General features: G+C 46.5%; 1 protein-coding gene across 5 annotated transcripts in view; it reads right to left on the minus strand.

Moving 5' to 3' along the window:
- Positions 1–14,938: 14,938 nt before the first annotated feature.
- KIAA0586 (KIAA0586 ortholog) overlaps positions 14,939–16,486 on the minus strand; it is a 64,860-nt gene continuing 63,312 nt past the window's right edge. For all 5 annotated transcript variants that reach the window (XM_042814115.1, XM_042814114.1, XM_042814113.1 and 2 more), the window contains one exon: positions 14,939–15,302. In XM_042814115.1, the coding sequence (XP_042670049.1) occupies positions 15,157–15,302 (146 nt within the window). In that variant the 3' untranslated portion in view covers positions 14,939–15,156. The remainder of the gene's footprint in view (positions 15,303–16,486) is intronic.

The raw sequence follows: 16,486 nt of genomic DNA on the forward strand, positions 1-16,486 counted from the left end.
AGGCAGTTGGGTGAACAGTTTTGGGGATGACATTGTCCTTGAGGGTAGATGGTCCTCAAGGAAATTGTCCTGGTGAAAAAGGAGCAGCAGAATGCAAAGAGCCTCAAATAGCCTTGGGAAAGGGTCTGGACAAAAGGCTTCAACGAAAGCCCAATGGATGAGGGACTGATTGGACAATGGATGGTTTGCAGAGGTATTGCCCGATGGGGCAGGCTGAATGCAACAAGGCAACTGGAGTATACTGGTTGGTATACTGGTCCAGCATACTGGTGCCTGTGGCAGGGACCTGCAGCAGCATGCAGACAGCACGCAGTCCCCAGGATGGAGCAAGGAACAGAGGATGCCCACCACCTGCTGTGAGCTTCTGTCCTATCCAAAACCCACGTGCTGGGTCACAGTGGGGCTGGGGTTTTGCAGCGTGTTGCCCATCAGTCAGAGCACCAAACGCAGCCCCGCTCTGGTCCCGAGCACCTCTCGGCAGCAGCTCACAGCTGGAGCACCACATCAAATCAACCCCCTGTGAAGGAGGGGGGAGGTTTTGCTTTGATCTGCATGCAGAGCATGTGGCATGGAAAGCACTTGCCTGTTTCCTTCTGCTTCTTGCTTTAGATCTGGCTAAGTAACCTGGAAATGAGCACAGATTCATCATTCGCGGACAAAACAAAACATTTTTTACTTAGATTGAAATGAAATCTGGGGAATGCTGTCCTTCCTAAAATTTCCTTATATATATATATATATAAAATTCTTTTTTCTTTGTAACAGCAGAGATGTCCCATACAAACACAGGCCCCCAAGCTCACAGCTGAGGATGTCCCTGGTGCCATCCTTGTGACTTCTCTCCATCTTTTCCATCCTCTGCCCATGTCTCTACAGCCTCTCCCAGGCTGGAGCAGTCCCTTGCTCTGCATGTACTCTCAAATAGGTGAGAGCTCACTGCAAAAAAAAAAAGTAAACCAAAACCCTCATCAATCTTAGGAGATCCCTACTCCTGCCCTGCTTACGTAGCACACCAGCTTTCTGGGAGCCAAGGAAAAATGAGCAGAGAACTCGGGCGCACCAGGCTCTTCATACATTAGGCAATAATTATAATGTATATTAACTGCCTGGGTGTTGAAAGAGTCCCAGCACGAGATTGCTTCTCTAATAGGAGACAGAAGTGATAAAAGACAGTAATAGATTGCCTTTCAGATGTGGAATTAAAAGCAGCAACTCATTTTTTTTTTTTCACAGCCTCTAATCGCATGTAGTCTCTTTTCAAGTCGGATTTCCATTTCCAAGGTGAAGCTCAGCAACACAAACAGAAATGAAAGCGGGGCCCTATCCCACCTCCACTGCATGGCAGGAGTGGGGGGAGCCACGCTCCAACCAGAGAGCGCAGCCCAGGAGCCAGCCCACCTAGGCAGCCCTCTGAAGAGCAGCCATCAAAAGAGCATGATTTGGTTGGCTTTCCTTTTATTTTAACCCTGGTTGCAGCCACTAGATTGCTTGCTTTTTTTTTTTTTTTTTTTTTTTTTTTTTTTTTTTTCTGTAAGAGATAGCCCAGAAGATAAAGCTTGTGAGGCAGGGCAATCAAACAAAAAGTTAAGTTACTTCAAAGCAGCGGCAGAGATTCTTAAAAACTGACATTTCCACTTACGGATCCAGTTTGTCTCTCGGAAGGAATGCTTTCCAGACAATTTTGGCTGCTGTTTTTAAAAGGAAAGTATAGAAAGCAGGCAAAGAAAAAGCTAGATTTCGGCTGAGCTGGGAAGCACAGTAAATAACATCCATTAGGTTCTCCTGGACAGTTTTAATGACTCGGAGTTTTAAATCGTTCGTTCAACATCTTTATGTGCCGAGCTATGGTACAGTTTCAAACTTAAAACCTTTGGCAGGAGCTGCATAATCCATAAAACAGTTGAAGGGGGAGGGGGAAGAAGATGGAGAACCAGGCTGGGAGTGATGTTGCTGGTCCAAATTCAGCTAAATCAGCTGCAAGATGTGGTTTATCTGCACAACTAACATCTCACATTAGCACCAAGCAGCTCCATCTCTCCACGCCCAGACCCAGCACCAGCCCCACTGCGTGCACATTTGGGATGCCAGCAATCTGGGTACCCCAGGCAAAGGCCAACCAGGTCTCTCTGGCTGCATTTAGAGCTCTGGGCTCCTAAATACCAGTGGCAATTTAGATCCAGTGGCACAAAAGCTGTATTTTTCTCTCTGTGCACCCTGAATGGGAAAGAAGCTTTTGGCCAGATGTGGATTCATGCACAAAGGCACACCCAAGGGTTAAGGGTAATTTAAACCTCCCAGGGCAGCATAATCCATGTTCTCCATCCTCCCAGGTGGGCCAGGTGCAAACACCAGGGCTCAGACAGCTGGGGCTAACTTTATTCCTGGAGGGCAGGAGGAATTTAAGGCAAAGCCCCACAGCTCATTCATGGTGCTCAGAGCCCATGTGGGAGAGGGAAGCATCTGGGAGCTTTTCTGCAAGATACGGATGTAGCCAGCTTAGTGTCTGAATGGACAGAAATGCAAAGCTGAGATCTTTCTGGATATAAGAAAGAAGTTTTTTGACATCAGGGCAGTGAGGCCCTGACAATTCTGCCCAGAGCTGTGGTGCCCCATCCCTGGAGGCGCCCAAGGCCATGGATGGGGCCCTGTGCAGACTGAGCTGGGGAGGGCACCCTTCCAAACCAACCCATTCTGTGACTGTACCTTGGTAAGTAAGTGTTTGCAGGAAGGGGCTGGGGCATGGGCAGGAGAGGGGTTTCAGGTTCCCAGCCATGTCTCCATGCAGAAGCATCCTGGCCATGTGCTACCAAAGAGGTCACCAGCTGGTCCCATCGTAGTCAAAACCCACAGTCACAGAGCCACCACGATGCTTTGTCTTGGTTCCATTCACCCTCTCCATTCATCCCTCTGAAAAAAAAAAAAAAAAAAGTCTCAAATCCCATGAGTATTTAATTCACAGAAAGAGGATCAGGACCTACAAATACCAATTAACCCCACCCCTCAAAAAAAGTCCCCTCGGATCCATTGTCTTTCCTAAACCCCACTCCCTTCCTCCCAGCATCCTGTTGCACGGAGAGCTCTAGCACAAAAAAGGCACAGCTGAAAATGATGCATCCCCCAGAGAAACCAAGGAAACCAATGCAGCAGTGAGCCCTTCCCATGTGTTAAAAGCATCGGAGATGAGCAGAGCAGAAACCCGAAGACTTCCCTCCTGCTTTTTTATGACTATGAATCCCTGCTATGAGTAGGCAATGAAATCCTGCAGCCACATCAACAAAATCAGATCAATGCCACGGCTACACATCCCCATTTCAAACTGATCAAATAACTCCTTGTCCTAAGGAACCGGGAGAATAGCTCTATATAGGGAGGGCATGAAAGGAGACAGAGCCGAATTAAAGATTCATTCAAATTAAAAGGTTCAATTTTAAAAGAGGCAGGGCCAGCTAGAAGGAGCTGGGGAACGCATTTCTTAATGAGCTCAGTGCCAGGAGCATCGTTAATAATACATCAGATGGGGGAAGCAGGCAGCCCAGCAGCACAGAGGCATTTCCCTCTGCACTAGAATAATGTGAGCCCCGCACAGGTGGCTGCCAAAGCTCCCTCTGTGCCCAGGATGTAATTTCAGTGGTGGCAGTGGTACCGATAGGCCTGAGGATGCCCACAGCACGTGGAGAAAGTGCCCTAAAAACAGGGAAGATAATGAATAGTTGTGAAAGGAAATGAAGAATTCCATAGTAGTTCACATAGCAGGACGAGATCCCTTGCTGATACAGCCACATCCCAGTTTGAGAACCCAGCCTGGTTCCAGTTTGAAAATGAACCCTCCTGGAGAAATTACAGATATTACCTTCTTTTTAAGCAATAACGCATCTATTGCGAGGAAAACACAAGTTGCAAACAAATATTGCAGTTCGAGCTCCTTTGTGAGGGGTATCCGAGCCAACAGCTGGGTGCTGCCCCTCCCTGCCCCAGCACAGCTTCCAGTTTTAAGGATGCTCTTTCTGTTTTTGTGGAGGAGAGGCACGGGCTCTGTGATAGGGAGGTGAGATTTATGGGAGCTCTTGTGGGAAGGAAGGGAGGAAGGGATTATGGGGCTCAAAGAAATCTGCAACTGGATTTTTCCATGCCGGCTTGCTGGCTGGCAGAGCTGCTTTGTAGCCCTCACCAAACCGCTGCCTTCCTGCTATGGCCATGCAGGGGCTGCAGGGAAACATGGGAGCAGCAAGAAGGGGGCTGCAAGAAGGGGACCATCCAGGTGGGAGGAGGTACATCCATGGGCAAAGCAATTCATGCCTCCACACCCCTAGCTTGATCAATCTGTGGATCAATCCTTTTTTTTTAAAACTCTTTCTTAATTTTCTTAATTGACTTCATTATTCCCCTCTCTTTTCTCAGCAGAGCCTGGTTCAGCATGGTGATCTGCCCGAGAGCAGGGCTGCAGGGAGCTGCTGTATGAGGGTGGTACATCGGAGCCCAGCAGGGGAAGTTCTCAATGGTGGTGACTGAATTCAGCTTAGAAAAAGCTTAGAAAAAGGAGGCACTGTGCCACGTTGTAACTGGTATTCTTCAACTAATAGCAGTCCTCCCATGTATCCTCCTAAGAGAATTTTGAAAATCCAGTATTACTTCTACAGCACCAAGACAGCGCTGGAGTGAAGGTTTCGAGACTTTCATTAAACCCTTCAAAACTAAATGGCTTCATCATGCCATTAGCAACATGCCCTGACCCAGGACCACCTCGTCACCACATCCCATTGCATTACTGCTGCACCATGATGTGCTGCTGCGGAGCATCGCAGAGCACCAGACAACTTCACTGCAGCTCCTGCCAACAGAAGGCAGTGTGAGTTTGCTCTCAGGACTGTGGGGTGAACACTTTCAGTATCTAAAGGGAGACTGTAAGAAAAAAGGGGACAGACTCCTCAGCAGGGGCTGTTGTGACAGGACAAGGCAAAAATGGTTTCCAACTAAAAGAGATTTAGATGGGATGTAAGGAAGAAGTTGCGTGCAATAAGGTTGGTGAGGCACTGGCACAGGTTGCCCAGAGGTGACGGTACCCCATCCCTGCAGACACCCAAGGTCAGGCTGGATGAGGCTCTGAGCACCTGATGGAGCTGTGGGTGTCCCTGCTCGTTGCAGAGGGGTTGGTCAGAAATAAACAGTACATGATTTACACAACAGCCCAGCACTTCCCATGCTCCCAAAGGTGGGAAATCTGCTTGGTTCAACTTGCCCCTTCCCAAGCTGTTGGTTCACACCAAGAACGAGACGTCTCAGTGTCTTGTGGGAACATGACAGGGACATCGAGGACTTGCACAACAGCAATAAACATCAACTCCAGCACCGAGCCCATCAGTAAGACAAGAGAAAGTAATTCAGCCTTCAGTTCCCACCTACAGGCAGCAACACTGCGGCTGCAGCCAGGGAAGTGAGCGAGCACCTGCAGCTCTGTGAATTCAGCAGGAAAATGGGAAATATGTTCGTGCCTTCAGCAAAGCTGCAAAGTGGCTGGAGTGGAGTCTGCATGGAGATTAATGTGGATATTGACAAAGCAGGCAGCTCAGCCCAATGAGCCCTGCTGGACACGTGGGTGGATCGATAGAGCTCCGTGAGCAGCCCCTGGCCCAGCTGGTTAGTGTGAGCTCTGGGAACAGCAGGTGTCCAGGTGTGATGCAGTGCTGGAGCCGTGGCTCTTCTGAAGCCCTCATTGAGAAAACAAGGTGTTTCTGCTGCTGCTGCATGCACCAGGGCTCCCTGCTCACTTTTTTCCAGTGGCTCATGGAAGCCTGCTTGTGATGGGAACATCAAGCCCAGAATACAAAAAATGAACGCATCTGGGTTTTAGTGTATACAGATATTGAGGAATTGTGGCCAGTATTCACCAGTAACAGTGACCATAGTTCTGATGACTGAACCACATTGCAGTGAAGAATGGGCATCAAATTCCCCCAACGCTGTTGTCTGTGCACTCGTCACCCTCAAAAGTGAGAATATTTGGGAGTGAAGTGAGATGAGGAGAAATGCTCCATGTGTACCAACCCAAATCCTGCATGCTTTGGTCTGTCTGAAGGACTCAGGGTAGGTATTAGGGAACATTTCTTCTCTGAGAGTGGTGATGCAGTGGCACAGCTGCCCAGGGAGTGGTGGGGTTACCATCCCTGGAGGTGCTCCAGAACTGTGGAGATGTGGCACTGAGGGATGCGGGCTGTGGGCATGGGGGGGGGGGGGGGGGGGGGAGATGGAGATCCTGGTGATCTTTTCCAACCTTAGTGGTTGTGTGATTTTAAGGAGAAGCAGTTATTGTGCTGTCAGTCAGCGAGATCTAAGACCTAGCTTAGCATTTATCAGAATTTTTACATCATCTGCTCTATGTACTCAGCTGGGATCTACTCTAAGTTTGCACTGTGACTAATTGTGACCCAAGGAGGAAGTGCATGGATTATTTCTACATTTCTCATTCAGTGAGACAAGTGAACCTAGGCCTGCATTTACCCTAGTGAAGGATCTCATTGAGTCAGTGCAAGTATTCATCTGCCTAAATGTAGGCATGTGTTTTAAATATCTTGTAAATTTGAGGCTTGGGCACAGTAATACAAAATACTTTCACATTTCTGAGCTTGTCCCAGGCCCTGCCCCTTTCTGAGCCTCTTTCAAGTTGCTCAGAATCTTTGCACGTGAAATTTTTCCATTTGGTGCAGACACTGTGTCAGTTTTACGAGCAGCAGCAGAAGCCCCAACAACTCAAACACTCCCAGGAACAAGGTCAGGGAAAAGCAGCATTTGATCAGGTTCTCGGATTGTGTCAGAAATGTCTGCAGCACCTTTATTCTTCTGAAATCCTTGCCGCAAGATCTCAGCTTTGCATGTCTTTATTCAGTTTCTGAGCACTGTTCTCTTCAGATGTTTCATTTGCCACGCAGAAACTAAGTATCACAGCAAAAAATCCCCATTAAACCAAATATATATTGGAAAAACAAGGGGGGGAGGGGAACAAAAGCCTTTTTGCTGCCAAGGATACCTAACAAGATGCAGAAATAGCTATAAAAATAACGGATTGGAGAAGCGTAAGAGCTCTGCTCGATCCACTGAGCTTCATGTTGTGCTTCTGGTGGTGGATGCCCGCAGCAAGGAAAACAAACGTGTAAGAATTGTCCCATGTTTGCTGAAAATGAATTGAATTTCCAGCTCATTATCCTGTCTGAAATTTGCATGTGAAGCAATGGTTCTGCAGGAGGGTCACAATTCCCGACCACGCTGCATGGAAACTGGGTTCCATTTCTCCCCTTCCTTTCAGCAATGATGCTCCCAGCCTGCAGCTCCGAGAGGTTTGGGTTTCACAGCCTCAGTGGCAGCAGTTTTCTCATGTTTGCAGGGTTCCCTGACATCCTGCTGGAAGGGGTTTATCTCTGCTCAAGGCGGTGCTCCTGCACAGAACAGATGTTGCGGCCGACCCTGCAGCGCAGGGCCCGGCGGTGACGTGGCCCATTTTGAAACGATTAGCTGAAAGAAACCTAATCATTGGCTGCTTGCATGCTCTTGAAACAAGGAAAAAGGAAAGAAAGAAATCAGAAGTAACTCCGATTTGTGGTTTCTTTCCAAGCATGCTAAGATGCTCTGAGTTTACAGTTCATTAACATGGCAGCATGCACTAGTTCAGCTGCCGGTCCTGAGATTTGTTATCTGAAGAAGCAAATCTCCAGGTAAAGCTGCCAGCACCGGCACAGAGCTTCCCCAGTCCCACAGGTAGCAAATGACACAAATCTGTAGGAATTCAAAGCAAATGGGTTAGTAAGAAGCGCTTAGAGCAGTGGCAGCCATGGCTTTAGGATCAGAGGCTGCTGTCAGCACAGCAAACGTACTGAGGAATGGCGTGGAGGGTTGGGGTGGTTAGGGAAGGATCCGCGTGGGTCCCCTCCAAGTTGAGGTATTCTCTAATTTAGGATTCTTTTTCAGTTTAAAGCCATTGCCCCTTGCTCTGTCACTGCACTGCCTGAAAAAGTCCCCCCCCAGCTTTCAGCAGCCCCTTTAGATACTGGAAGGACACAAGGAAGTCTTCCCAGAGCTTTCTTTTCTCCAGACTGGACACAGCCTGACTCTATAGCAGACGTGTTGCAGCCCCCTGAGCCTCCTCTGGACTTATTCCAACAGCTCCATGTTCTCCTCGTGCTGGAGGCCCAGAGCAGAGCACAGTACTGCAGGCAGGGGTTCATAAGAGCAATGCAGAGGGGGAAAATCACCTCCCATGCTCACGCAGATCCAGACCAAACACAGAGCCCCCTGCTGCCAACACTCATCCCGTGCTTCTCCCCGTCTTCCTTCTAGGTTTGGTCTCATTTATAACTTTTCTTTTACCCTATTTTGCTTTTTTTAGCATACATTTGAAAGCTGTGTTTCTTCGGGGCACACGCACGAGGCACAGCAGGCACTGGACAGGCCCAGCAGTGAGCAGGCGGTGACATCCGAGTCCCCAGCAGGGTCCACGTATTCCCACTGTGGGCACAGTCTGCCAGGACCAGGCTGAGAGCCCAGGCAGGAAAAGCACCTCCGGTGACATCACACTATCTGCAGATGGAGGTAGAGGACAAGCTGAGGGTCAGGAGGGGACTTGCAACCACCATCAACTTCAATAAAGGAAAACAACAGTGCAGGATGACTGAAATAAAGCTCCTTTTCCTATCAGCTGACACTCAAGGCAACTGCATTTTTGTCCATCAAAGCAAAACGGAAAGGCTTTGCTGTCTGCAATTGCTCACAGACCTCAGCTGGGAAGAGATCCTGGCACTCAGCATTTCATCAAGAAAAATGCTTTCTCTGACTCCTGGAAGGACCGCACAGCGCAGACATGCAGAGACATTCCCAGGTATCTGCTGTATCACCTGCTTCATAAGGATGTCTTATCTCAAGCAGAGAGGCCCTAAAACAAGAGCTGAAGGGCAGGAGTGGAACGGTCAGACTCCATCCAGCACTCACAGCAACAAGAACTCCACAGGCTGCCTTGTGCAGACACAAAACCAGTTGGTTTGCAACGGAAGGCCAAACATATCTCCAGCACTCACTCCTCCTGTATTATCCCCACAAGGTTCATCCCTGATTAAAGCAATTTTGGCTTCCACCCCCCCTCCAACCCTGGGCTTCCTACCCAAGAGTCTTGCAGTGCAGCAGGCAGGGACAGAACCAGCACCGGTGCGGCTCTTGGCTGCACACCCTTAGCTGAGGCATTGGCAGAGCTCGGCGCACTAATTCACCTCCATGTAAACATGATTATTTTAAATGAATTCCAGACGAGGTTTAACTGTAAAAACATCTCCAGTTTTTGAAGTGTTTCTAAGTGCTCAGCTCGGAGTTGTTTCTGTTTAGGCAAGGACTTACCCTTTCCTCAGTTTACAAAGAATATTTTCAGAATTAATGATGTCCCAGCACCCTCCCCCCACCCACCACCATAAAATGGTGCTTATAAGAAAGTCACAGGTCTGACAATTAAGCTGCACCAGCATTTCACGGTTCGGATTTTCCCTTCCTTAGCTGGGCTGTTCATTTCCTTACAAGCAGGAATGCTCTTTGCTCTCAAAGCCAAGACGAAGAAGAGAAGCGAGAACAGTAAGAGGTATTCATTTGGCTGCATTACTTTAAATGCTTCTGGCACAGAGCTCCCATTAGAGCTCGCAAGGAAAAGTGGCAGAAGAACACTGTGTATACATTGTAGTGATTGTACTTTCTCTGAGCAGACGTGCTTACAAGAGGCGGCAGATTAAAGAGCCGGTGTTACTTCAGACGGAGAAAAATAACATCTTGCCAGTTGTGTTTATTTGCGGGGACACATGATTTATGCTTTCCCATTTGTAGAGAGTTTGAGAGCAAGGGATCACATGGCGCTGTTTAGATAATCCCCGAGGAAATTTGGGCTGCATCGGGCAGGGAGAGATAGGGTTTGTTCTCCAAGATGAGCAATGCTGGGAAATGGCAGGGAGATTTCCTCAAGTTCTGGGAATGAAGTTGAAGGCTCTGATTTTCTGAAAAGATTAAGTGTGCATTGTGAGAATGGAGCAATTAAGATAACATCAAGGAGGGCCAGGTGCGTGGGGATGAGTGGTCCCTTCGTTATTTACTGACCCAGAGCAGAGAAAAAGCAGTGCTTCCCTAAGGGACCTTTACTCGTCAAACAGTGCAGCAAGAAGATGCAGATCTGCTGCTACAAGCATGGAAGAGGGGTTGTCACCCTTTTTGTCAGCACTCTTTTCTGTACAGACTCCTTGTGGTGAGGTCCCTGTCACATCCTGTGCCCTCCTGGCTTTAGCAAGACTTGCAACAACCAGCCAGCACTGTCCCCAAAAAGTGTACAAGAAACTGAACAAACCTGGAGAGGGGTGTCCTGAAAACCATGTTCACAACATTAGGGGAGGTAACAGCGTGATTGCTTACTAAAAGAGAGCATGATTGCAAAGATGGCTGTAGTTAATTGATCCCCTCTCTCTGGGAGAAATAATACTGGGGAAATAGAGAAGAAAATCAGCTGCTCATAGAGTAACATGGAGAGAGGCACAGAACCGGACGTCCTCTTTGGCCTTGAGGTGCAAAATCTGTGGGCCAGAGGAATCCCTTCCTGCACAGTCAGTACCTGGCACTGTACCACTGAAAGCTGCATCAAACAAGGGGCACTAGCAGAGCTAAAGGCAGTGCAGGCAGGCACTGGGTCTCCCTTTAGCACCACGTCTCATCATGCCTCGGTGCCACAGGTGCTGATTAACGAAACACAGTGGAGAAGGAGAGCGGCTTTGCAGCACAGAAGGGAAGGCAGCATTTATGTGACTGATGCGGGGTGCTGGGTGCCCTTCTCCAAGGCTACAATTCCCAAAGCTGTCAGAATAAAAATAAGGGGGGAAAAAAATGATAGGCTGCCACTCAGCCTGCAAAATCCCCCCTCGCTGCAACGAGCATCTCCCAGAACCCATTAAAAATAAGCTATAAATCATGGTTGCAGTGCCAAGATCTTCATAGGGTGATCAGACAGTGGGCTATCCAAGTGATAAAGGCTGTAGGGTAAGGACAACATGTATATTATATATATATATATATATATATATATATATGCATAAAGGAATAGGTGTCAATCAAGGGAACATCTTTCAGCTGCCAATATGAAATCAGTGCACTGTGATGGCAGAGCAGGGAATAAGCCCACAAATACAACAGCAGCACATCCCCACACAGGGGACACTGCCTGTGGCCCTTTTGGTTTCTAACTTAAATATGTAAATGTTTTGAATGCCCCCTTCCTGAAGGCATTCAAGGCCAGGCTGGATGGGGCTGTGAGCAGCCTGGTCTAGAGGGTCTATAGCAGGGGGTTGGAACTAGATGATCTTAAAGGTCCCTTCCAAACTATTCTATGATTCTATGATATATGAAGCAATTGCTGCTGTAATAAGAAGGCAAAAGAAGGACAAGCCTGGAGAGGCAGACTAGAGCCCTGTCCATCTGAAGAAGTCATAGAAAAGTGGCCAGAATTCCTTCTGGCTTAGTAGTATCTCCGCATTTCAAAAATGATGGTGCCATTGGTCTTGACAGAAACAAGAGAATACTGAAACACAACGATGTGGCTCAAAGACAACACAGCATCAAGATTCGGGTCACATATGGTCACACTTCTGGGACCAAAGAGGCAATATCTCATCCAAGTTCTGGAAGGTGGGGAAGGCGTTGACACATGATCATAACAAGGAGTATTTTAGAGGCAAGCTATGAAAGATATATGTTTAAATCAGGAGTGCACCAAAAGAATGGGATAAAAAAATGAGAGAATCATAGAAACATACCTGCTGGCCAGTATAAAAATCACAAGCTTATGAAGTAGCTTTCAGTCCCACCTATAAAACTCTGCTGCACCTGTATAGAGAAGATGAACTTCTCACGTCATTTCAGTACAGTAGGATGCAACCCTCTTGCCCTTCTGTCTATTCATGTCTAGTGTTAACAGGGAGCTGTTAAATAGCTGCAGGGTTCCAGCTCTGAAGCAGTTACATTTCAGAGTGGGATCCAGCAATTTTTTGCACGTGTGTAATTTCAAACATCTGAGTACTTAATTCACAGGGAGAAGGCTGGCATGTACATCTTTACCAAGGCAGGACAGAAACGTTATCCTATATTGATCTGTAAAGCACCTTGGAAGGTTGGCACCACGTTTTCAGCAGCTAATTTTGACAACTTCAACCTCTCAGCTCTGAAGGTGAACAGCAGTAATAAAAGCCTCACTTTATCCAATTTCCCCCAATTCAGATAAGATTAATCGCGTGCACGAAATGCTCTGCTTCCTACGCTGAAAACCAAGATAGATCAGCTGAACAGGGAAAGGTGACGCTGGCATCAGACGATCAGCTTATGGATCCACCCATTCTCCTCACTGCTGCCACCTTAATCACACAGCATCTCTTTTTACTTAGAGCAAGAGAAAGAAATTGGTTTCTGAGCACCTCACCTCCAGGCTGCCACATTTTTTTACCAAAGCTTGAAAATGACTTCAGCAAGTAAACACTTCTGACATTTCAGTTTTGCTCTTTCATATACTGTGAGTTCAATCTGTGAGCAAACGCCCTGGTCCCAGTGCTTTCCTAATGTTAAGACTCCAGTGAGCTTCACCAGGAATTCAGCTGAACCAAAATATAAAGGCAGGGTTTTGGTTTCCACGCTGCAATCCTGAAATCCAATAACAACCTCCTCCCCCCACCCCTCTGCTGCTGAGAATTAACTGAAAAGTATAGCTGTGTAGAGGTGGGTTTTTAATACTTTTCCTGGATGGAATTCTATTTGATGCTGCTAAGCTTTGATGACATACCCCAATGACTTGCTTGGAAGAAATCCATTTAGCGAGCTTGCAAATCATGCTGTTTCAGTTCTGTGAGTGCCCATGAGAAATGTGCATTTTCAATCATAAAAGCTGCAGAAACAAAATGGAACTTGAAGAGGCAGACAGATGAATTCCTTATCACGGCTTGGCTGTGTTCGCAGAACATGTGCTTACCATTTCAAACTCCGGAAAACTATTTACAGGGATCTGAAATACAAGACTGAATCCAAAAGTAAGAAATAGACACATTTCTAGAAGATGCATTTTATTTTCCCATTTCAAAGGAAAAAATGAGAGCCTGATTAAAAACAAAGCAAAGCCCCCAACCCCCACGCAGCCTTTAGTTTGTTCCTAGGGATTATAAATAGTCCCTTGTAATACGATCTATGCACGGGTGCCAGATTTACAGAGGTTCCCTTATGTTTATTTGGAAGGATAGGTTGTTTTGGGTAAGTTTGGGGGAAAGAAAAGCAAATACTTTGCACTTTCTCCACCTCTCACAGTTCACTGTGAGTGGTAAATGGAGATTGCTGTGGGCGAACAATTAGCACATCCCAGTGCCACAGCATCATCCCACCAGCACCACCTAAATCACACTGCCAAGCACACAGGGGCTTCCAGAGATACTTATCAGTCATGCTGAGGTGAGACAGTACATAACTCTAGATGGAATTTTCAAAACCAGTTGAAATCAGTCTTTACTGGGCATTTTCTTGCATATTCACCTAAAAACAGAGCTTGTTTCTACACATCCCAGTCAATGACAATACCTTTGACTTAAATGCATTTGTTTCCAAGAAGAGGAGAAAGAAGAGAATTAGAAAAACATGTGCAATGCTCAGCACTGCAGCCAGCAAAACCTGACACAGCCGTTATCGTGGTATGGGACAACTGCCTTTCCCCCCAGCCAGGGCTGTCTCACCCCTCTGTGTGCTCTGCTTGCCTGGAGATCCGTCTGCTGTCTCCTGTCTCACCCCTGGTTTGTCAGCTGTCTGTGTTCTTCATTCTGTAACTGTACTTTGGTGAAACACAGTTCTGATCCAGGCCGACAGCTCTGGGCACAGGAGCAGTGCGGCTCATTTCACACATTTCCCATTTATGCTGCAACAAAGGGAATCTAAATTATATATTAGCGTTTTCAAAAACAGAGCAGGGAACTTGGAACATAATTTCATCAAAGATTTTCTCTCGGAGGAAAGGTGGCTTAAAGAGCTCTTGCCATCCCCACTGCATTTCCGTACCCCATAGGTAGTTCCAGTGCAACTCAGTGGTCACAGTGCTGATGGGTTGATGGTTGGACCAGATGAGCTTAGAGGTCGTTTCCAGCCTTAATGATTCTATGATTCGTGACACTGTATGGTGAAAACCAACCCCCAGTAATGCTGTCACTCTGGTATCTTTTCATTTCTTAAAGTGATGTTACATGAAGCCTGCCACGCTTTTACCCCCAAACCAAATCTGCTAGTTACATGTCTGTCAAGACAGACAAGAACACAACTCTATAACGTGCTCAAAGGACTTCCTTTAAAATTGAATCGTCTGGATATTACTGACCTTGAGTGGTTGAAGCTCTCTCTTTTTCCATTTCCCTTTGCAGGTTTTGCAGCAAATCAACCGAACCTTGTGTCAATGAGATCAAAATAGAGCCAACAGGAACTTTAATCTGTCTCTGCTACAGAGAGATGAAATCAGTGCAGGCTCCATAAAATAAGAGTAATGGAAACTGTTCACGGTTATGAGTATCTGCAACAACAAAGTGTCTCCCATTAAGTGATGCACTGAAGCTGTGCAGATGAAGCTATATGCTCTGGCACCACAACGAGGTACAAGTCAACCAAAAAGGAGTCGTTTTTCATAGCTTTTGAGAGCCGAGTTCTGAAGATATCCATAAAAACACAATATTGATACAAAGACTTTGGTTTCATGTACGTTTTCCTCTGCCTCCCCATTTCAACTGTACTGTGCTGAGCCAATTGGTTTTTTCCATCATTGAGAGAGACCTTTGCCATGGATTTTAATACTGATCCTTTTCACATTCATCTGTGCATACAATAAATATTTAAAGGACCTTCATATTCATTGACTGAAACACAACGATTCCAAAAGAACATCATTTTATTTGCTTAAAAGCATTTGTTATATTCACAAACATTGCCTGAATTTACAGTTGTAACAAAATTATTAGAAAAATAGTAGAAAACAAGCAGTTCTGAAAGACCACTGTTTGGATAAAACATCCAGATCATCACACGAGGCTGACAAATGTACTGAAGACAAAACCTTCAGACAGTGATTGTCATAAAAAGCCACACGCCTTAAAATGTATCTGCCCCTGAAGAATCTGAATCCCCATGAATGCTACTTATACTTTGTGTCTGGTCATCTATATTCATGGAAGGCAGCTTCACTGACATCCTTTCTGCAGAAACGTGTGAATGTAAATGTGGGACAACACTTTCTCCTAGGAAAAAGAAAAAAAAAAGCAGAACAAAACCACGTTATTTGCAGCCTACAACATATACAACTTAACTGTACTGAATTCATCTCCATATCACATCACCTCATGGGAATACAAGGAGACAGACATGCTCACTGTCCACAGTTTCGAGGCATTTCAGAGTATGCTGATTTAGCCATCACAGTTTTCTTGCTAAGACAACAAAGGGATGAATATCTACGGATACAAAGGATGGACTGTATTTACACCTACCTACACGTGTATACATGCTGTGAAAAGTCACAGCAGTGCTCAGTCCCCATCTGGGAAGCACTACAGGGAGAGAAAACAACCTGCAGGCAGGTACCGGAGGTAGGGAGGAGGGTGATGGGCAGAAGTTACTGCATTTAGCCCCAGGAAGGAGACAAGATGCGTCAGTTTGTGGAGCTGAGGGAGCAAGATGTGAATCAGGCTCCAGACAGGAAAAATAGCATTGGATGAGTGGTATAGCATTCATAGCATTCACAGAACCAGAAAGAGTGTTTTGAGATTGCAGTTGTCCTTGGGATATTTATTTTAAATGCAGCAGCTACAAGCAAAACAAACATACATGAGTCTGTGCTCAACAGCAAAGGCCCTTCTGGAGTTTGTTCTTTTTCCAGTGAGCTATTACAATCCTCCCTTCCTCTATCACAGGCTAGGTAATTAAAACACTATTTTCTCAATGAAAAAAAAAAGAAAGCTAGGCTTCCTTTCACCCCACTTAATTATCTACTATGTCACTATAGTGGTAATCTGCTTTCATCTGCCTTGTAGCAAAGCACGCTCCAAACGACTAATTAAAATAACAAAAACCCACTGCTAAAATAAAATTTCATTGGGTGTTTTTCATGTTGGAGCAGCTGCCAACAGCCTAGGAAGTCAAACACAAATGAAGCCAGAGATGGTAAAGCCAGTTCATGGAGCAGCCTGTGTCAGCTGAGCCTCCTGCACCTCGGGATGGCAGCAATAGCACAGGAGCATGCGTGTGACCCCTGGGAACCAGTGTCACCTGCCTGCCACAGCTGCTCACATGCTCTGCAAGAAGCAGTGGCTGTAGTTTGACCACAGTCCTCACTTTCTGGATAGCCTTCTTCACTCCCTTCCTGAAACCCTCAGCACGGCGCAGATGCCAAGGCTTGTGTTGGCGTGGGCCCAAGCAAATCTAA

This window comes from Centrocercus urophasianus, unplaced genomic scaffold, assembly GCF_019232065.1.
Source record: "Centrocercus urophasianus isolate 14NV4802_14NV808 unplaced genomic scaffold, USGS_Curo_1.0 seq_14, whole genome shotgun sequence".
NCBI classification, from domain to species: Eukaryota; Metazoa; Chordata; class Aves; order Galliformes; family Phasianidae; genus Centrocercus; species Centrocercus urophasianus.